Here is a 24,110-nt window from a genome sequence, read left to right as displayed (position 1 = left end):
AATACATATTGTCTTGGAAAATTTGTTATTTTTCCATACGCGAACAAACCTTCGGTCTTAATAATAGGATAGACTCATACTTGGAGGGAGGTACAAGACATTCTAAACTGGCTGGGGGCCTACCCACCAGTCCAGCTTCCAGAAGAAATGATTTCTGGAGGAGGACTGAAGCCCGTTGAGAAGCTACATAAATTGATATCTAACTCCTCAGACCCTGAGTGATATATGGGAGAACCATTGTATAGGGAACCAAAGAGAAACTTTGACTGTTCAATAGCAAACCAATACACCAGGGTTTGTACTACTCCCAACTTCTCCTTGTCAAGGAGTGGAGCATATACTACCGAATAGAGGGTTTGATATTTGTATATTAAGTGACCACACTATCAGTATGACTACCTTACTCACCTGCATCAGACCAGTCCAGCAAATAACGTGTCTATTCTTTAACCCGTCCGAAGGAAGAAGGAAAGGTACAAGAGAAAGAAAGAGACCAGCCAACTCACTCATTCTCTTATCCACACAATCATCTTAGGTAAGATACAAAGGTGCCCTGTTAAGGGCAACTATGAGTTGGGCAGCCACTAAAGGACCCAGGGAAAACGTGTCCGCAGATCTGTGGGCAACATCCTTAAGATAGAAAGAGGTGAACTTGTACTGGTGTAACCAAAGTACCAGCGCTCAGCACTATGTACAGCCAAGTTCTTTTTGAAAGCCAGAGAGGGACCAACACCCCTAACGTCATGCGCTCTAGCCTACACAGATGTGGTGGTGGAATCATCAAGAGTCAAGTATGCCTGTCTGATGGCTTCCCGTATCCAAAAAGAGATAGTATTCTTAGACACCTTTCTTTGTACGGCCTGTGCTAACAAAAAGTCTGCGGCAGCCTGGTCTAAAGGTGCTTTTAAGATAGCAACGCAGGGCCCAGACAGGGCAAAAACAAAAGCTCTTAAGCATCACCACCCACAAAGTCATTCAGAGATGGAATGAAAAACTAAGTGAACCTGTCATCGTGCAAAGAGGGATTTTGGGTCTTGGCCACGAATTCCAGGACAAATTCGAAGGAGACCGACCCCCAACCCCAGGTGTGCTTCACATCATAGCTCAGAACGTGGAGCTCTCATACCCTCTTCGAAGATGTCAAGGTCATAAGGAAAACTGTCTTGAGCATCAAGTTCCTGTCAGATGAGCGACACAAGGGCTCATGTGGAATCTTAAAGAAGCTCTTGAGAACCAAGGATACATCCCAAGTCAGAGGCTTGAGCTCTCTAGGAGAACTCGACTGCTCAAACCTCTTAACTAACAAGGAAAGTTCCCACGAAGAGGAGACGTCGATACCTTTAAGGTGTAACGCCAAACTCAGGGCTGCCCTGTAGCCTCTAATGGCAGAAACGGACAAACGTTTCTCATATCTGAGGAAGGTAAAAAGCCTGCTATTCGCTGAATAGAGGTTGCGAGTGGAGAAAAATCGCGTTACGACATCAATCACAATAGATCGCCCATTTACCTTGGTGAACCGCTGAGGTCGACTTTCTGAGACTGCTGGACATATGCCCTGCTATTCTCTGAGAAAAGATTCTTGCTCGGAGGAGATACTTGATAGCCTCCAACTGTGAAGAGACAGGGATTCTACTGATTGGTGGAACCTTTCCGCATACAGCTGACACAGGAGATGTCACCAAGGGGGAACCTCCCTCGGAACCTCTGACAACAACATCCACCTGAGGCCACAGAATGGCTACCATAGTCATCCTGAGACCCGTGAACTCACTAGCCTGTTCAGAACTTAGACGGATGAAACAAAACGGAGAGAAGGCACACACCTCCACGTTGTCCCAAGGATGTTGGAATGCGTCCTCTGCTATCGCTAAAGGATCTGGGACCACTGAACAGAATATCTCCAGCTTTTATTGAAGCGAGTCACAAATATGTCCAGCATGGGTTTGCCCTAAACCTGGCAAAGCTTGTCTGCTACCACCTGAAGAAGGGACCACTCTGTGCTTAGGGTCTGATCCCGACGACGGAGTTCATCTGCGACCATATTTCGTTTGCCTGGGATATACCTGGGTGAGAGCTCTACCAAATTGCTGACCGCCCACTGGTGAACCTCGACGGTCAAGGCGTGAAGTTGACGAGAAACAAGGCCTCCCTGTTTGTTCACATAGGCTACCACCATAGTGTTGTCCGACATGAGAACACAGAATGACCTTCTACCTTCCCCCCGAAACTCATTCAGATCCAGGAAGGCTGCCTTCAACTCCAAGATGTTGTTATGTTGCTGCTTGTCCTCCAAACTCCAAACGCCTGAAGCGATGAGGCCGCCTAATTGAGGCCCCCAACCTGCGAGGAAGGCATCCGAGAATAGAAGGAAGTCCGGTGGAAGAGAACGCAGAGGGACACCCTTCAAAAGATTCTGGTCGTCCAACCACCATCGAAGGTTTTCTCTCACTTCCAGAGACAGAGGAACCTTAACTGGGGTGAGTCCCCCACCGGAGACCAGAATTCTCCCAGTCTCCATTGCAGAGACCGAAGACGAAGATGCCCATGAGGGACCAGCTTCTCCAGGGAAGACAACACTTCCACTGATGAGCTGACTGATTTGGTTCCGACAGGAAGTCGCAAGCGCCACCACTTGCAACTTCTCCAATCTCTGATCCGACCGCAAAACTTTTGCCACTGTCGTATCGATGACCATGCCCAGGTAGAGAATCCTTTGACTGGGTACGAGGTTTGACTTTTCCTGGTTGACTATGATGCCCAGTTCCAGACAGAACCAAAGTAGACGATCCCTGTCCTGCAGCAGCTTTTCCCTGGAAACTGTCAAGACCAACTAATCGTCGAGGTACCTCAGCAAATGGTTCCCCTGAGCATGGGCCCAACTTGACATGAGAGAGAAGACCCTTGTGAACACTTGAGGGGCTGTCGTCAGCTCGAAGCATAGGACTTTGAACTCGAAGACCTTGTCCCCAAGAGAGAAGTGAAGTAACTTCCTGGACGTTGGATGAACAGGGATTTGGAAGTATGCGTCCCTTAAGTCTATCAACAGCATGAAGTTGCCTTCCCTCACAGCTGCCAACACCGAACGCGTGGATTCCATTTTGAACCATGTCTTCCTGATGAAGTGATTCAAGGTGGATAAGTCGACCACAGGTCTCCATCCTCCCAACGCCTTGGGTACCAAGATGTGACTGTAAAACCCCGGAGACGGACACACCCCTTCCTCTATCGCATCCTTGTCCAGCATCTTCTGCACTTCCTCTGAAGAGCCAAGAACTTCAGAGAATCTGGAGGATATGCCTTCCTGAGCTGCGGCTTGTCCGGCAGAGGAGGAGAGAAGCTGAATGGCAGTAGGTATCCCACCCGAAGGACATCTACCACCCACTTCTCCACCCCATAACTCTGCCACTTGGCCCAATGGCCTGCCAGGCAACCCCCCACCTGTGGCACAGGAGAGGGAGAGGCGCCTAACCTACCGACGGCCCCCTTTACCTCTGCCCCTTGGGCCCCTTCTTGGCTTAACCTTCCCATGTAGCTAAACCAAAAGGTATTCTTGGGCACCTCTTTCTTGGCCTGGCTCTTTCTCTGTCTGGGTCACGCTAACAAGAAGTCTACAACAACTAGGCTTTACGAGACAAGTCCTTTTAGATAATAACGCTGTGCTCTGACAGGGCAAAGCAGTAACTCTAGAGGGTCACTGGTAACAAACTCTATAACAGAAGGAACAGAAATGAGGCAAATCTGTCATTGTGGATTGAGGAAATTTGGGTTTTAGCCACGAATTCCGAGACATATTAAAAAACTTCTTGTTTACGTCATAATCCTAACCATGGGGCTCTCCAACTCTTTCCAAGGTAGCCAAGGTCAGAAGGAAAACTGTTTTCAAAGTCAGCTCCCTGTAAGATAATTGATGCAGGGGCACCAGAATAAGGTCCCAGGTAGGTTTGAGTTCCTTAGGTGAACAAGACTACTCAAAGCTCTTGAACCACAGAGAATTCCCAGGATGAAGTGATGTCAACGTCTTTCAGACGAAATAATCATAAGGCAGCCCTGTAGCCCTTGAGAGCAAAAACAGAAAAAGGTTTATCTGTTTTTTGAGACAGATCAAATTCATTATCTACTGAACAGAAAATCTGAATGAAGAAAAATCCTGTTGACAACATAAATCACAGCAGACGGCTCAATTGCCCTTGTACACCAGTTGATGAAGATCTGAGGTAAGACAGACATCTGAGTCACTGCTCTGCGAGAAAGATCTCTCTCCTCAGAGGTACAGGACAGGCTCCAGTAGTGAAGAGATGAAGATTCTACCAATTCGTGCTAAGGTGGAATCTCTCTCAACATTGCTGAGAGAAAAGACAGAAGACCCAGGAACCACTCTGCTTGAGGCTACAAAGGAGCTACTAGGGTCATCCTGAGATTCAGGAAATGACACATCAGGCAGAAAGGAGGAAAGGTGCAAACTTCCAGGTTGTCCCAAGGATGCAGTATGGAGTCCTCCACCCCAGCGATTAGATCTGGGACCAATAAAAAGTAGCCCTCTAGCTTTCTGTTGAACCGTGTAGTGGAGAGGTCCTTTGATCATCAATACTCTACATAGGAGAGCAACATCTGCACAAAAAGGGCTACCTTCCTGCTTCTTCATACAATTCCAGCAACCTGGTGAGGAAGAAGAGGAAGGTGAAGTAAACTGATTTTTCTAAACTCATGACAATCGGCTGCGCAGATGGGGTTGAGGCAGATTTCCCCAAAAGGGCAGTAACTGCCAAAGTATGAACTATAGTGGTACCTCGAGATACGAAAGGCTCAACTTACAAAAAACTCGAGATACGAAAGCCAATACGAAAAATTTAACGGCTCTACATACAAAAAGTTTTCAAGATACGAAAGGTTTCTGTAAAGTCCGAGATTCGCCTGAACCACCGATAACAATTTTGAAACTCGCGCGCCGCCAACTTAGTACACTCGCCACCATCCTCCTGCTCTCCCATTGGTTCCTGATGCTAGTCGCGGCCATGAGATCCTTCTCTCCTATTGGCCAGCGTCCCTCCCATCATGCATCTATGTACGTGGTGGCGTGCCTCGGCACCAGCATTGTTATAGTACCCACACGGTATTAGTTTCAGGATCGTCAACTGTTTCTGAACCTACTAGTCAGAGTTGACATTGTGATGGTGTTTGTGTCATGTGTATTTTTTAAAAAAAATTTCTCATATCTTTTCACAGAAAATGGAAAAAGAAGAGCACCTCTTGAGTGACGACATATGTGATATGATTGACCAAGATCTCTCTCGTGGGATAAGTGACCAAGATCTCTCACATGGGATAAGTGATCAAGGTCTCTCTCATGGGATAACTCGAAACTTTGCAAGGTTGGTAGAATCTCCACTCCCTGCTGAACAGAGGGTGTTGACCAATCATTTACAACATGCATACCAGTATAATCAAGGCACTTCAGTTTATGTTGAAGGTCAGCAGCCGAACATTCAGTACCCAAATCAGTTGCAGAGAGAGCAATTGGTTGAACAGGGTTTTGATGGACACCAGGGCCAAGAGTCATGAGGTGCAACAATTAGTAGATAATTATCAAGACGGGCAGCCGTTAATTAACACTACGCGTTTATAGAAAAAAAGACACCCCGAAAAGGCTCACATAAGTCGTATGCTTGCGCAGTTCAATGACGTTTGCCCGAGTCGTTTCAGGAACATTGTGAAAAGTAGGCAGAAGCAATCTTCCTTGGATCGTTATTTTTTAAAGAGGCCTTTAGCATTAGCAGGAGTAAGCAAAAAGGAAGAACCAAGTGATAAAAACAGAAAGTTGTAAGCAAAAAGGAAGAACCAAGTGATAAAAAACAGAAGTTGAAAGTGGCGATGAAGTTGAAATTCTGTTTAAAAAAAACTGCAGAAATTAAGGATGTTCTAGCCGCTTTTCATAAAGTGCAATCGTTTGTCCTCCTCTGCCGCCACTTTCGGAGATAGCCTCACTCGAAAGGTAAGCTTCCACATTTTACGTACAGTATTTCTTGTATACCATGTACACTAATACACTTTATTTACAAGTTATTTTGCATTTTGTTATTAATTTAGGTATTGAATGGTCCAAATTGTTGTAGTATTTCATTGTTTATAGGTCAATTTAGCTTTATTATGAAATTTACTGGGGTGTTTTTGGAGGGCTTGGAACAGATTAGCCATTTTACATCTCGAGGTACTATTGTACTGGAATAACAGGAACATCAACAATAGTGGTCTTGCTTGAAGTGGCTACTGCTAAAGCAAAGGCTACAGTCTTGACCAAGGCAGGTATTGATATTTTAGTTTTAACCATTTAGCCACCTTTAATAACTCCTTATTCTCACTGAGATGCCTCACAGTAATAAGCACAGCAGAGACAATCGTAGTGGGAATAGAAGGTAAATGCAACATCAGGAATGGCCCTTGCACCTTCCAAAAGCATCCATCTCGGTCAACATCCAACCTGAACAAACCCTCCCAGGACCAAGTAAGGAAAGAACATAGGAAACACAGCAGCGGCAAAGGCAGGGGGTTATTGCAAAGGATCACTGAGGACTAGGTAGGGGAGCAAAGAAATGCGCTGCCCTCAAATGACACCGAATCGGGCTTCTGAAAAATTCCTCTACAACCTGTACTCCTCCTACTAGGCGAGTGATCAAAGACTATGCACTTGAAAGGCAGTGTTAAGCCAATCTCTGCTGAAGGAACACACAGAATAAGGATCCATGTTAACAGGTGATATAAAGAATTCACACATGATCAAACCCTTAATATCTTCATTGATCATGCTTCCTCAAAGGAGAAGAATCAGGTAATATCATTCGTACAACAGTCATACACATTAACAAAAAGCAAGTTTGTCAGCAAGATGAAGGAATCATAGCAGCCTTTCTTTAAAAAAAATACAAATCACTTGCCATAAATGTCTTCAGTTAACTACCTTATGCCATGGAGGGAAATCCATTCATCCTGCAGCTATGTTCCACCTAATATAAATTCCCTATCTTATTTCCTAAACAAGTAAAGGGATGCAATGGATGAGGAAAAGTGCTTAATTACTCATGAAGAATGAGACAGCTGGGTGCTGAAACCTCAAGACAACAGTTTTAACTGCTATTCTTTTGAACTGGGATTGAAGTGCCTAGGATTTTACTGACCAAATAATTGGGTTAATTAGAGAAAACAAATTTTGAAGATGTCTTGTAACACTGAGAGTACACAGATGACTTGTGGTTTGTTGTTGTAAAACTTTGTTGTAAAACTATCACTACAAAGGAATGGAAAATTATATGCAAAAATTATATCCTGTATTGTAGGATGCAGTAAAAATACTGTAACAAGTAACTAAAAGAGAAACATCTTCAATCTTAGTATTTTAACTGAAAATCATACTTTTGTAATTTGCTTATGGACAAAATGAAACTAGATCAATATAATTCCATGAATCCAACTCTAGGGCACATAAATATGAATTTGGCATGATATTTTGTTCTTTGCACTAACAATTTCCCACCCTTTTCAAGCACACCTACCCATAAATCCTTCTTAATTTACTCTGGACTTTCTGATTCAGCCTAATGACGGGGTCTGTTCCGACGGCGTGACGCTAACCAAATATCACTGATAACAAAATCAGAGATAACAGTGCAAGTAACCAGGGATCAGCTCATATTGGTGCTGAAAATCCAGTTACAGTAATACCCCAAACATACACGAGGTTAGGTTCTCCTAGTCAAGTCTTTTTAAAGGAACAAACTTCTCTACGGATGAGATCGTGCCCAAGAAACCCATCCATTGATTTGTGGAGCAGGACTGGAGAGTGAGGAATTTCCAAACTGTCTGGAGGGAAGAAAGCATCCTTTTCTGGGATGGAAAAGCACAAAAAGCCCAAAAGTTGATCATTATCACTAAATAAAGAAGTGTGATTTTGGGAAGTTGATCAATAGGCCCAGATCCTGGGCAAGTCAAAGTCTTCTGAAGGTCCTCCGTGCAACAAGACTGAGGGGGAACACAGGAGCCAGTCCTCAAGATAGAAGCAAATACTCATGCCCATCAAATGAAGCCACTTTGCTAAGGAAGTGAGAACCTGAGTGAAGACTTGAGAGGCTGTGCAGAGGCTATAGATCAAAGATCAATCTTGAAATATACTGTTAAATTTAAACCTAGTTAAAACTGAAGCTGAGAAAACTGCTCAAGCTGCTAATGACTATTATCGTGCATCGGCAACAAGGATAAAACCCCACTAAACATATGCCATCAAACACAACCGTAGATAAAATTGAGATAAAATAATTTTAATCAAAACTACTGTGCTTGAAGAACACATTTTACTGTTGGTTTCACGCCAAAAATTCCCTCAGAATTGCGTTAAATTAAATATGGCGAAACAAACTCGTATTCGCCATCAGCTGATTACAAACCAAAACATTGGCCGCTCCGTGGAATACTGGCTTAGATTTGCCGTAGTATTTTATAATACACATTTTAAATATAAATGCATGAAAAACATATAAGAAAAAGCTGCAGTTTCATTATAAGAAAAAGCTGAGGTTTCATTAACAAAATGAACTATAATTAGCTCCCAAATTAATAAAATAACACCATGCATTTTTCAGAACAGTGGCGGAGAAGAACGAACATGAAAAAACATCCTCCGACAACGTGGAGGGTAGTTACAAAAGCCGCCTTAATTTGTACCATATTTATGTACAAAAATAATAACCTATATGTAATATATTTTCATACACATTTTAAACATAAAAGCATGAAGATTTATAAAATCGACACATCAATCGCTAAATTTGCACTCTTTAACTCAATATTTTCAAAAGAGCGGCAGGCGATGGCTAACAAGAACGAACATGAAAAACATTGTATTTGATAACATGAAGGGCAGTTTCAAAAACTGCCAAGTATCATATTTCTGCACAGAAATAAAAATACTCTATACGTAATACATGGCGGCTCACAAGAAAGCACATGAAAAAACATCGTATTTGATAATGTGAAGGGCAGTTTCAAAAGCTGCCTTTGTATCATATTTCTGTGAAGAAAAAAAATACCCTATACATAATAGATTTTCCTACACATTTTAAACATAAAAGCATGAACATTTATAAATCGACACATCCATAGCTAATTAACTTATGTAACTCGATATTTTCGGCATAGAACAGCGTCAGAGGCATATATTTTACCCTAATACCTATGTAATAACTCTCCATAAAATTTCTTAATATCATTTACATAAGCTTTATGGTCTGAACGGCATTTCTACAAATGTATGAACTCGTTAGATGTAACAGCGCTAACAGTGCTGTTAACCAAAAATTGTGCCATAAAAATACCTTAAAATGTGTTATTTTTTATGAGTATTTTTGACGACAGCCTTAAAACCGATTCGCCGCTAAGTGATTGCAACATTGACCGTGGCCCACCCGTACTACTACGATCTAGTGGCACAAAAAGAAGATGGGATCTTTGTGAAGGAGTCACTCCTTTGGTGGTGAAAGCGCATCACGGATCTCTTAAGAATGCCAAATGAAAAGAGGGCAGCTAGTTCTTGTGCACCATTCCTAATTGTCTTGAAGGGATGTGCATCCTCTATTTTCTTCGTCAGAGCGCCAATCGTCCAGTCCAAAAAACTAAAGATCTCGAATGTCTTAAAATTATCTTTCACAAGATGACCTACTTCCAAAGAAGTGAACATAACTTTGGCTGATGTGAAGGCCGATCTTGAAAATGCCAATAAGGTTCTTCAATGAGGTCAGAGAAGTCAGTGTGGGAGGAGGCAGAGACTCCCAGGGATGGAACTTCACCTGTGGCACAAGAGGTACCTTCTCTTAAAAAGGTGCAAAGGACGGGCACAAAACACAGGCTTGGCAATAGTCCTCTTCTCTGACAGCCAACTGTCAATGGCAGACAATGCCTTCTTAAGACGAACAAGAGAAAACCATCATCGGTAATCTAGCAGAACCTAACGGCTGTCTCATCATAAAAGCAGAGCCTGGCAAATGGGGAGCTGCTAGAGAAAAGAACAATGGATAACTGAATAAGAAGTATTTCAGCAATGAAGCATCGGCCGACCTTGGTTGCTCTTGAATGCTATCCTTATCTTCTTGTGACGAAACTGAAGGATGTAAAAGAGGAGAGTCTTGAGAGATGGCAGTTTCTTCTGAAGATCTAAAATCCTGTCGAAGCAACGGCTGATAGGGTCCAAAGACATATCCTGAACAGCAGAAGCACTCAAAATTGTTGACAAGTCCAATCATAAGGCAGCAAATGACACTTGGATCGAGGCATCATATGCTTCACTGGTGCTGGTGTCTGGCCAGGTGTAACAGACACAAGCAGCAGGAGGAGACCCGGGAACACTCACCGAGACCGAAGAATCCTCAGAGGTAGAATATCTGGTCAAAGGTCAAACAGTCACTGAATGTTGCATACCACTACAATGAAAAGTGCTCTGGGGCACCAATGAGTGTTTGGATCCTGCCAGGCACTTGACTGGCCCTTGTCGTTTGGGCAACACAACACATTCTGCACTCACTGAGCACTGAGCTCCCAAGAGACATTTGGCTCCCACAAGACACTCAAAATGCACTCCACAAACTGCCTAGGAATGCTTGGCTCCCACAGGACATTGAGAAAAAACTTCACTATTAATACGCACAGAACATTCCTCTAACACTGGGTGGTCGACTCCTCTCAGGTGCTGGAAAGACACTGGGCGCTTAAAGACTTTTTGTGGGTACAAACAGGAATGAACAACTCGGGAAACACTACACTTCCTTGTTCCCAAAACTGCAAGAAGGTTCAAGACTAAACTCCTGATCCATAGAGCACTTACATAGCATCGGGAGCTCACACTCCAGGGCCGCAGGTCTTTTCAATGGCCTTTAAGACTTTCGAAACGCCAGTTCAGGCCACTAGAAGATAAGGCACGAACATCCCACTTAAGACGCATTTCCAGTGGTTGTCCTGTTTCATGGGAGCAAACATCAGGCTTGGTTGAGGGGGAGACTGCCCGTGAGCAAACCCCAATGGCCTCTCTTGGCTCCTTCCATATTTAGGGGAATTTCACAGTGACCTTTGTCTAGGAGCCCCGATAGGTACTTCCTCCACTGACACAATACTTGCACCAATATTTGTACACACTTTGGACATGAGATCCTTAGCTGATACCCCAAGCTGAGTTATGGTATCTACTATTGAATTAAATTTCATACCTACCCTATCTTCAAGGCTGGCAATGGCACTAGGCTTGCAAGCAGGGGAGTCAAGAATATAAGTAAGGATTAGGAGGACTAGGAATGGGAGAAAGAACAGTTATAAGTGTCGAAGGAACTGAAATTACCAGCGACTGTTAAAGTTCAGCTCTAATTGCCACCTTCCTTTGCCTGTTTCTTTGCCATTTATTTGAGTAAGAAAACAAAACCTTCCATTTAGTTACAATCCTTACATTCTACATAATGTCAGGGGTGAAAACTTGCCCTCTACAAGAACCACACATTGTGAGTGAGTCATATTTAGCCAATGTCAACCTAGCATTGCAAACATAAACTACATGAATCCTATAGAGTCCAACATAGGAATTAAGTTGATAAGATTAGTGCTACCAAATCAACAATAGGTACTTCAAGCTGATGAAAGGTGTAAGAAACAGGTGAAAACCAAACCAAAACTGCCCAAACAAGAGCTACCGCGAATTTTTAAATTTCTTCCGCAACTAGTAGGGACTAATAGCAATGTAATTACTTGGTAAATTACTTATATATAAATGTGCAGTGTCCAGACCTGAAAAATAAACTGAAATTTGAAAGATTAAGATGGCTTGGAACATGCAATGAGAAGGGATACGAACACTAAATTAGAATACTAGTGAGAAACCCCAGTGCATCATTGGGAAATGCCACACAAGGGGACCTGGAGCAGAAGGCTGGGGAAGGAACACAAAGGGCAATGGAAAGAACTCATTTCACATCTTACCACAGGTTGACACATGAGTTTTTGATGATAACTATTAACACATTGTTAGATATACTGTGGGTTCTGACTCCCTCTCATTCAGCAAATAAACACCCCATACTACTGTGGGTTCTCACTCTCTCTCATTCAGCAAATAAAACCCTCATAAGAGTTTACAACTTGCAGCGTACTAAGCCTGGCACATTACAGACAATACTAGAGGTTTCTACAGAAGCCATTCAGCATCCAGCTTTATTGTTCTCGACATTTTCATCTGTTACCTTTTGTTCCAATCCCCCCCCCACCCCCCCTCTACAAAGCTTCCCAAGTAAGGGAGTTTCAGAACATTAATCAATAGTTTATTTAAACTACAGTAAATATAAAACATCTACAACTGATAAAAGCCTACCGTATAATGCTGACAGTGTCCTCTTTGGACCCATGCGAGCTTTCTTTATTATTTTCTTTATTTTTGTTTTTCTTGTCTCGGGAGGTAGACCCGCCACCTCCCAGACCAGAATCTCGAAGATTGTTTGTATGTGATCCGGGGATCTTTGCCGACCCATTACCCTGAAATAACAAAAAATACACTAAAGCTTAAAATTATTTCTTTATATATCACAGTAAGCAAAATGTACAAGACTGGACTTACAACAGTACCCCTTACAAACTGTTGTATCAGTTACACACTAGTATATCTAAATCTTGCCATGATGGCCCCTGTGGCAGAGTTAAGCATTTTGCTATGTTTGTATTTTATGATACAAACAAATAGTAATATGAAAATACATATAATATTACTGGATGCAGTGAAGTAAAGCATAACTTTTTAAAAGATCCATGGAAAAGATGCATATTCATTATGTTTGTATTCTATCATATGATACTAATATGTGATTATTACTTATACTAATATGTGATTATTACTAATTTTATATCTTGGGTATGATGCGACCCCATTAAAATTAACTTAAAAAATGAGGTCTTCAAAAGTCACATGATACGCGAGTGCATACGGTTTCTGTAAGGATGCACCTCTTAACTGCTTCGGTACCGTGACGTTTCTACGTTGTCATGGAGGGTACTGTGACGCTACCCGTGACGTATATATGTAATCATAACTCCACAGTGCAATAGGGAAGCTCGTACTGTTGGGTTATGTCTCCTATTGGTTTTTGCAGGCGTGGGTAGGCTGTACTAACATGCACTAAGCTCCTCCTCCTTTATTTCAGCCAATCGTGGACATTCTTGGCTATGATGTCACAGCCTCCTCATAAATTGATGCAGAGTCATGGTTGCGTTCACGCAAGTTTTTTCATTATTTTTTTGTTTTCTCTGGTGATTTTCTTAGTTTTACTATTTGCATTTTTACTGTAAAACCATGAGTGAGAACAGTGTTATCTCTTTCGAGGAATATGTTCTTTCTGAGGAAGAATATGATAGTGGTGACGAGTTCTCAAGTGATGAAATAAGTGATAATGACGTGGAAGAATGAGAGGTAAAAGGTGGGTTTACATATGTTACCAACATTAGAGAATCATTGTCCAACAATGTTTCCAGACTTTCATGACGTTTTTTCCAGGATAAATCGAGCACATGGGGATGCACATTTCCTCACGTCTGGGGATGCATATACAATATTTTTTATCTTTTTTTTTTTATTTTATGATTACATGATGAAAACTCTTTGTCCCTGGGCTAATGAAAGAGCTTTATTATTTTTTCAAGAAAATCCCCAGAAAAGGGAAAAATTCATGGGTTGATATGGCGAGAAGTAAAAGTAAATGTTATATATAGTATAGTTTGTGTGTGTGTGTGTGCGTGTGTGTATGCATATACATACACGTGTGTATATATGACTTCACATTCATTTCCAGATGTTAGTATAACCTTTTTTTTCAGGGTTAAACAGACTCTAGGGGGAGTTGGGAAAATGTGGGATGCAGCATCTAGCAGATTATGCGTCATGCAGTACCGAATGGGTTAAGGGTGTAAAATACAGCACAGTCTAAGAGCAGGTAATCAACTGATAAGCAAGAAGGTACCATATACCGAAGATGAAGCTGCTAATAACAAGGCCACCTGTAGGCTCCATCATCCAGCTCCAAAGGATAGTTCTACCATCAAGTTATCAATCTAAAGCCATACTGATAACTGTTAGATTTCAAAATAATCAAATAATGGGCAAATACAAGGGAAACCTACCCCCACCTGTCACTTTTAAAAATTAATGTGAATTTTGTAAATTGGAATCCAGGATTTGAACACAAGAACAAATTCTAGGGATTCAAGAGCCCCTCACCACATCTGGGTGGTTCTCTAGCTGAAGTGGGCAGACTCCAAACTGTCTATAATGAAAAGCCTGCAACAGGGAGGCCTTGTGGCCTATGAGGAAAAGACTCTGGTCTCTGGAAAAAGTCACACATTAAAAAAGAAAAAAACTGGATCCTGTCTTCTGTCAGATTGCAAGGTTTCCTCCGTGTATGCATCTGTGCATTTGTATGACTAATGTTGTCCTCGAGGTAGGTATCAATGTTGGAAGTACAAGGTGATCAAAGTCACTACCCATCTTGACAGGGATTGTAGGAGAAACCAGTTCAATGGGCTAATTACCAAGAAGGGGAAACACCCTCATGTTAACTAATATCTGCCAACAAAACAAAAATATATTATGATATGCTTTTTAAAATTTTCTTGACGAGTTACTTCCCATCATTGAAATTGTTATCTACACCTCTAGTAGCTCTCAAATTTTTGCATGTAAGAGAAAAAATTGGCTGCCAGTACGTGATGCTTATCAGTCAGTATTACAAACATTCCCGACAACACCCTTACAGCAACAGTCACCTCTATAAACATTCCTGGAACACCCTTACAGTATGACAGAGTTCTTGTGTTCTGAAGAAGCAAATTGTCATCTTATCAATAGTGACATATATCTTGGACTAGGTTAACAAATATATAATTTGATTGACTGATTGTGTCTATTAAACCTGGAATAACAACATCTAGGTTATTGACACCGAAATAAATTTAAATAGAAAAAAATTAAAAATTTAAATCATATATATATATGTATATAAATATATTTGTTCAAATATAAAATTTCTTACATAGACAATCTATGTATAATCTTAATTTTGTTGAGGCAGCCAGCCTCCCACATAAAGATATGTAACTGCTCTATATTACAATCCTTACCGAGAATTGTAGCTAGAATAGTTACCTTCTCTGTCACGTCCCCAAGACAGTAACCTATGTCTCAAATTCCCAAATCTGGGACATTCAATCAGCAAATAATCAAGGGCACAGTACAGTTCTCGCAAAACAGGATTTTCATGGGACATCAAGAATCCATGAGTGAGTCTTGTATGTCCAATCTTCATTCTGCACAACATCATTTCCTGTCTCCTTCGCATATCGGGATATGACCAAGGAGACACTGATGACATGATACTGCACATTTTTTGATTAGTTAAAATATCCTCCCATTGGTACTGCCAACATTTTTTTAATTCTCTGACCTACTAGAGGACATAAATCCTGATATGGTAGTAGGCATCTTGTGGGTTCTTGGGAGCTGACTGCCAACTTTGCAAGTTGGTCAGCTTTCTCATTCCAAACCACCCCAACAAGGGAAGGCACCCAACAGAACTCTACTTCTTTCCTTCTTCTTTTTAGTGAAAGCAGCCATTCCAATATATCTAAAATCATAGGGTTTAAAAAGTTAAAAGATTCCAGCGACTGAAGAACACTTATTGAGTCACAATATATAAAATTATTTTCATTCTGAATTAAAACTTCCTTCAAAGCCTTTAAAATTGCATATAATTCTGCTGTAAAAATCAATGTAACAGATGATAACCTCCTGCTTCTCTCAATATCAGGGAAGGGTACTACAAAGCCAATGCCAGCATCTGACTTTGAGCCATCCGTGAAAACTGCATTGGAGTTATCATATTGCAAGGAGTGTTCTAAAAATATTGACTGCATGGCCTCACTTGACAATTCTGTCTTGGTAAAATTAAAATATCTACAGAATTTTACCTTCAGAAAATTCCAGGAGGGGCTAACTGAATATTTTGCAGGTAAAATCTCAATCCTTGGCATGTTTAATTTATTGACAATAAAATTTGCTCTAAAAGAGAATGGATGAGGTTGCTTGGGCTGATTTTCATAAAAATGCCTTTCCTTTCTCATACAAATGCTGGTTAACCCTTAAACGCCTAAGGGGTATAATAAAAATCGTCTCCCGTATGGCTAGGGGGTCTCGGAGTGAGCGCCGAAGCGGAATAAATATTTTTTTTCAAAAAATCACAGCGTGCTTAGTTTTCAAAATTAAGAGTTCATTTTTGGCTCCTTTTTTTGTCATTGCCTGAAGTTTAGTATGCAACCATCAGAAGTGAAAAAAAATATCATATATAAATAATGCGATATATGATAGCGCGAAAACAAAATTTCATATATAATTGTATTCAAATTGCGTTGTGAGCAAAACAGTTAAAGCTAAAGAGTTAATTTTGTTTTCGTTGTATTGTACACTAAATTGCAATCATTTTGGTATATAACCATTGTAAAACGATCAAAGCAACACAGAGAAAATATTATCACAAAATGATGCATGAATTCGTAACGCAAGGATGTAAAAAAAAGTTTTTTTCAAAAATTCACCATAAATCTAAATATTTTTCTAGAGACTTCCAATTTGTTTCAAAATGAAGATAAATGATTGAATATTACTATACTGTAAGAGTTTTAGCTTACAATTACAGTTTTCAACCATTTCGGACGAGTTAAAGTTGACCGAATGTCGAATTTTTTTTTATATACAATTATTTCAAAAATGAGAAAAGCTACAACCTTCAATTATTTTTTTTGTATTCGTTGTATGATACATAAAATTGCGCACATTTTCATATATAAAACTCTATGAAACATCTAATATGAAATGGAGCAAATATTCCGGGAATGCGACGTACGCATTTCAGAAATTTGCGGCGGAGAATCCACGCGCGGAGGGAAGGAAAGTTTTATTTTAAAATTCACCATAAATCTAAATATTGTGCTAGAGACTTCAAATTTGTTTCAAAATCAAGATAAATGACTGAATATTACTAGACTGTAAGAGTTTTAGCTTACAATTGCGTTTTTCGACCATTTCTGTAGAGTCAAAATTGACCAAACGTGGTTTTTTTTCTATTTATCGAGATTTATATGCAAATATTTCAAAAATGAGAAAAGCTACAACCTTCAACATTTTTTCTTTTATTCTACATGAAATTGCACAATTTTCATATGTAAAACTTTATGTAACGGCTAATTTAAAATTGTGCAAACATTACGACAATCGCACGTATGATTTTTACTGAAGTTACCTCGCGGACGTAAGGAAATTTTTTTTTTCTCATAAATTCACCATAAATCAAAATATTGTGCTAGGACTTCCAATTTGTTGCAAAATGAAGGTAAATGATTGAATATTACTAGAATATAAGAGTTTTATCTTACAATTGCGTTTTTCGACCATTTCGGTAGAGTCAAAGTTGACTGAAGGTTGAAATTTTGGCACATTGTTATTTATATGAAAATATTGCAAAACTGATAAAAGCTACAACCATGGGTTGTTGTTAGTTGTATTGTGCATGAAATTGCGCACATTTCTATATATATAACTTTATGTAACAGCTAATTTAAAATGGTGCAAACATTACGACAATCGCACATATGATTTTTTCGGAAGAGTTACTGCGCACGTAAGGATAAAGTTTTTTTTCATAAATTCACCATAAATCGAAATATTGTGCTAGAGACTTCCACTTTGTTGCAAAATGAAGGTAAAGGATTGAATATTACTAAAATATAAGAGTTTTAGCTTACAATTGCGTTTTTCGACTATTTTGGTAGTCAAATTAGACCGAAGGTTGAAATTTTGGCACATCGTTATTTATATGAAAATATTTCAAAACTGATAAAAGCTACAATCATGAGTATTTTTTTTTTTTTTGTATTCTACATGAAAATGCGCACATTTTCATATATAATACTCCATGTAACGGCTAATTTAAAATGGTGCAAAAATTATGTCAATGTGACAAAATAATTTCAGAGATGTGTCACTGATACTTTTTAGTGCGATAAGAAAGAAATTCGCGCTTGTGCGCCTGCGTAACAATTGTAAACAAAATAACACCTTGATCCATGAACTCCCAGCATCCCCCAAGGCGCGATTCAAAAGTTTTCGGCTGGTAGGCCTATAAGTATTTTTCCGCGAATTTTTAAAAAAACTTTTTTATGGCGACGTAAATTACGTCCGGTTGGCACCCAAAGGACAATTTATCTCGACGTAAAATATGTCCAATAGGCGTTTAAGGGTTAAAGACTTGGGAAGCCTCTGGAATCTATACCAGCTCCGAACCAGTAGACGCTTGTAATGAAGATCTAGCGGCACCTCACTAGCATCTACAAGCATGTTCTCGGTGGGAGATGATTTAAATGCTCCTGTACGCAACTATATTCCTCCATGATGAATTGAGTTGATTATTTTAAGGCTATTTGGCTTTGCAGAAGTGTACACTTCACACCCAAGACTCAATTTTGAAAAGACCAAGGCTTTATATAATCTCAACATCTGAGTTTGGTCCGCACCCCACGAGGTGTGAGACAGGACTTTCAGTAAATTCACTGCTTTCAAGCATTTTGCCTTAATATATTTCAGATGTGGAATCCAGGTCAGCTTGCTATCAAAAATCAAACCAAGAAACCTTGTTTCACCAACACATGGAATTCTCTGCCTATGAATGAATAGATCTGGATCAGGGTGGATTCCCCTTATATGACAAAAGTGCATAGTTGCTGTTTTACTGGCAGAAAATTTAAAACCATTAACCTCAGCCCACTTTACTATATCATCAACGCAGAGCTGAAGGCGGCATTCAGCCCACTGCCATCCTTGATGCTGCAAAGGAAATCGAAAGGTCGTCAACAAAAAGGGTATATGTTATATATGGGGGAATTATTTTGGAAACCCCATTGATTGCCAAGGCGAACAAGGTTACACTTAAAACACTTCCTTGTGGTACTCCTCCTTCTTGATTAAATACATCTGACATAGTTCCTCCAACCTGAACCTGATATAAATTATTTTTTAAAAAGCCTTAATAAAGAGGGGCAAATTGCCTCTCAGGTTACATTCATAAAGGACCCTCAAAATGTCATATCTCAATGTTGTGTCACAAGCCCTCTCTAGATCAAAGAAAACAGTGATATGATGCTGCTTGCCAGCAAAAGCTTCACATATTGAAGATTCCATTCGAACCAATACATCAGTTGTGGAGTGCACACTTCAAAAACCACACTGAGCGGGCGACAGATATTTAACTCTTTCCAAGTACCACACCAAACGTGTGTTCACCAATTTTTCCATGATCTTACACAAACAAGATGTCAATGCAATAGGATGATAATTTTCTGTCTTGAATGGATCTTTTCCACATTTCACGAATGGCAGTAATTTTAACATCTCCCAAAGCTTGGGGAAGATATGTTTTCTGTAAATTCTGTTAATAAGGCTTAATATGAAGAGTCGGGTATTTTCAGGGGTATGCTTAATCATTGAATCTGTTAAATCATCCAGTCCAGGAGCTGATTCATTGCATTTATTCAAGGCTGATAAAAATTCTCTCATAGTAAAAGGAACATTGTATTGTTCATGTCTTAATGTATTAAAATCAATTTTGACCCGTTCCATTATCCGTTCTAGAGCTGAATAGGGTCTATCATAATTTTTCTACGCAACATTAGCAAAATGATTAGCAAACTCATTTGCCACTAACTGGGGGTCTGCTACTTCACAAACATTGATCTTGATAACTGGAGGTTGACAAGGAGTAAACTTGCCTGCTATTTTTCTAACTCTCTTCCAAATGAGTCGGAAGAGTTTTTGAATTTAGTGAAGATATGAAGATCGTCCAAGATTCTTCTTGTGCTTTTTTTATTTCTTTGCAAAAATGAGCTCTTGCTTTTCGAAATTCAATATGGTAATACACACATTTTTGTCTGCAGTATCTGGTGAAAGCAGATCTCATAGTTCTATGAGTTTCCTAGCATTTACGAGTCCACCGGGGAACTGGTCGACGGATAAATATGCCCGAAGTCATAGGTATAGATTGAAGACCAGCAGAGAACATTATTTTTATTTAAAAAGTCAAGAGCATCATCTATACAGGGAAAGTCATTAGCAGAGTCATCTATTGAGCTGTGCTCCTGGAATGTTGCCCAATTAGCTTTACCAATGTTCCATTTAGGTAACCTTGAAGATGGAGGATTTGATGCTACTCTCACCACAATTGGAAAATGGTCACTGGTAAATCTATCATTTATAGCTCTCCAATTAAAGTCATTAAGACAGTCATCACTACATATAGATAAATTAATTGGTATGAGTAGACTCCCCAGAGTTGAGAATCCCCTCATTTTGATCTTCTATGCTAGAACCTAAGCACCTTCCTCTTTGATTGGTGACAATGTCACCCCAAAGACGACTTCTGCTTTTCATATCTCCCAAAGTAACAAAAGGACGTGGTAACAGTTGAATAAGAGATTTAAATTCATTGATGGGGAAGACTTCGTTAGGTGGTAGATAGAGGGAGCATACTGTATATTTTCTTTGCAAATGGATTTGTACACCTACCACTTGCAATGCTGATTGGATACTAATAGGATTTTGTGGGGTGTTATTTCGAACATACAAAGCGACACCACCATGGCTTCCAATATTCAAATTATAGGTGGAGTGATAGTATGTATACTCTCGTGGGCTGGGGCACATACTATTACCAATCATGGTCTCCTGCAGAGCTATACAAACAGGAGATACTTCTGATATGAGCAGCCCTAATTCTTCCCATTTAGCTCTTAATCCCTGACGGTTCCACTGGGGAAAATTCATGAATTCTACTTTCCTTTAGAGGCTGTTAAACTAGAGCCTCTTTTAAGAGCTTTCAGCTTACTACCTTGCTCCTTTTTTCTGGAAGGAGACCAATTGTTTAAGGCTGCCTTCCTTTTTAGAGGGTTATCAGTCTCAGGAACACCAGGCAAAGCTGGTACTGCCTGAGGTGAGAAGGGGTGTGAGGATCGGACATTGGTGCATCCTCCAAAGCATCAGAAGCACAATTTACAGCTGGTGCAGCCTCCAGAGAGGCGGGAGTGCCAGGTACACCAAACACAGCCTCCAAAGAGGCAGGAGTAACAGAAATCACTGGCTCTGCTTCCATAGAAGCAAGAGTGCCAGAATCAACTGGCACCGCCACTGAAGAGGCAGGAAGACTAGAAATCACTGGCACAACCTCTGAAGAGGCAGGAGCACCAGAAATCACTGGCACAATCTCTGAAGAGGCAGGAGCACCAGAAATCACTGGTGCAGCCTCCGAAGAGGCAGGAGCACCAGATATCACTGGTGCAGCCTCTGAAGAGGCAGGAGTACCAGAGATCACTGGCGCAGCCTCCGAAGAGGCAGAAGCTCCAGCAATAATTTATGCCGCCTCCGAAGAGGCACGAGTACAGGTCGTCACTGGTTTTCCATTTACATTATCCTTGGTAACATTTACATTTCTTCTTCAGTTGGCAGCAACAATGGAAAAGATATTCCTGGTCTGACGTACTGATTCAATACTCTCTCTTTTGCCTCTCTAAACGTGATACATTCATATACCCTTGAAGTTTGAATTTCTTTTTCCATGATGTATACATAACAATTAAGTGAAGATGATGGATGATTGTCTCCACAATGTATACATCTGGCTTGTTTATTACATATGCCATGCTCTGGTTCACTGCATTTGACACAAGTGGCAGGCTTGTCTTGCAGTTTCTGTCTACAAGACCCTAACATATGTCCAAATTCTTGGCAATGGAAACATTTTTTCGGTCTTGGGATATATTGTTTAACATTGAAATGTAGCCAGGCTGCTTTTAGTATAGTAGGCAATCGGGTAGAATTGAATGAAATAATTAAATTGGGAAGTGGGACAAAGACTGCATTTACCTTCTTCATTTATTCAATTCTTATTTCACCTTAATCTTTTAATTCTTCTACAAGTTTTTTTTCGGTGTACGTAATCAGTTGGGGTGCATATATCATTCCCTTGGAGTAATTCCAAAAAGCATGTACTGTACATTCTTCTTTGACTCCTCCAAGGTGTGATAATGTTTTTAGTTTTCCCCTTTCTTTTGCTGAGGCAGATTCTACTGTCACCTTTCCTCGACTTTCATTAGAAATCTTAGGCTTTCAGCCACAACACTTCACAATATATAGATATACATTAAAAATATCAACTAGATTCTTCCATATTAAAAGTCAAATATTTATCATAAAAGTTTACAAATATTCCTGGTCCAATTTCATATATATTTCTCCTCAATTTCCCTTTAATCTGTACTAGAGCATAGGGTTTCAGTGTAATTACACTGGAAGGTTTTTTACTTTTCCAGTCCAGACGAGGGTTGTCAGGGGAGGTTCCAACAGTCATCAACTGTGCCGATTGGCTACCATCAAAGGGCCCAGGGGTACTTGAATCTTTATTTATTGATATCACAAAGATTTAAGTAAAGAGAGAAAAAATATAAATAAATAAACCTGAAAACCATAAAAAGATATCATCAGCCTTTCATGGAGTTTATTCTTCCACTAATGGCACAAGTGAGAACCAACTCCCAAATTCCACGTCTCTACCCTACCCAACAGGGGAATGGCACAACATGATAAGAGAAGCCCAACTGTAAGCCAACAAATGTATAAAAACATCCACCAAAAATCCCTAATGTTTAAACATCGGGAGAACTATTAACTTTGCGCCAAGAATTTTCTTCGAAATCTTGATGTTCCTGGATCAAAAGAGGGGCACATCAGGAGTTCTGGACAAATGAGGAACACCATGAGTGTCTGAACAACTGCTCACACGAAGGTTGCTATGATACTTGGCAGTCTTGTACAGTGGTGACTTGTCATGAGAGAACCCTCTGTCTTCATGTGCACACTAAGTGAGAAGATATAGTCATGGATGGGAGTCTGGGATCAAGGACCTAAAAAAGATTTGCCAGTGTCAAGGATGGAATATTGCGCCCTCCCCCCTTGATGGCAACAGCTTTCACCCTCCCGCCTGGATGGCAACAGCTTTCACCCTCCCGCCTGGATGACAACAGCAAATGCCCCTCTTCTTGTAATATAAAGGTAAACCACCACCACATTCCTTGCAAAGAAATTTAGGACTGCAGGTCCTACCCATGCTGAATGAACAAAAACTGTGGGGTTCCGCACACATAGAGGACATAAAGCAGCCACATACCAGCTCACATCCTTCACAACTTCAATGATCATTTTTTTTTATAACATCCATTATGTACACTAAACACAAAAATGATACATTCAGGAACATGAAAAAATAGTTTCAACAACACATTTGTTCTCAATGGCAACAAAACTATAAGCGCTGGCTTACAGCAGGCAAGTCGGGGATTCACCCACCTACCAATGTACTGCCTTGTTACCCAATTTCAAATAATTTTTACAGCTTGCAATGAAAAAACTGTTTAATTTATTATCACAGAATTTTGATAAAACATTTGCTTCTGTGAGCAGAAAAGTAGTGTAGGACATTAGAACAAGAAGGGCATATTTTATGATCAGTTGTATTTTCTCACACCTGAACAATACCTAAATTTTCTTTGTCCAACATAAGTTTCCTCATGGATATGACTCAAAAGCTTTACATGTTTTACATTTATGGTTAATTTTTGTTTTACAAACAAAATACTCTAGTTTCCTGAAAATACATAAAAATCACTGATTCAGCAGTAGTCATTGATTTGTTTTCAGGGGAAACCAGACGTTCTATGGGGGTCATGTTTTGTTGTTTTGGATGGTAAGCAGCTGGAGGGCCTTACAGTAAAGAACAGATAAACCTCACATAGGTCTTTAGCAGCGTTCCTTCAGTTCACAATGATATCTGAGGTGGCACTGAGAACAAGATGCTTAATGAACAATAATTAACCTTGTCTCCAAAAGTCCCATCTTGGACTTGAGCCAAAGGCCCTTTTTCTTGACTTTGCCGTCTTACCAGATTAAAGATATCCAA

General features: G+C 40.2%; 1 protein-coding gene across 3 annotated transcripts in view; it reads right to left on the bottom strand.

The window, feature by feature from the left end:
- LOC135227005 (macoilin-2-like) overlaps positions 1–24,110 on the bottom strand; it is a 151,760-nt gene that overhangs the window by 17,623 nt on the left and 110,027 nt on the right. For all 3 annotated transcript variants that reach the window (XM_064266753.1, XM_064266755.1, XM_064266752.1), the window contains one exon: positions 12,389–12,549. In XM_064266753.1, the coding sequence (XP_064122823.1) occupies positions 12,389–12,549 (161 nt within the window). The remainder of the gene's footprint in view (positions 1–12,388; positions 12,550–24,110) is intronic.

The sequence above is a fragment of the Macrobrachium nipponense genome, chromosome 15 (assembly GCF_015104395.2).
Source record: "Macrobrachium nipponense isolate FS-2020 chromosome 15, ASM1510439v2, whole genome shotgun sequence".
In the NCBI taxonomy this organism is placed as follows: Eukaryota; Metazoa; Arthropoda; class Malacostraca; order Decapoda; family Palaemonidae; genus Macrobrachium; species Macrobrachium nipponense.
This window is presented reverse-complemented; position numbering and strand designations above follow the sequence as displayed.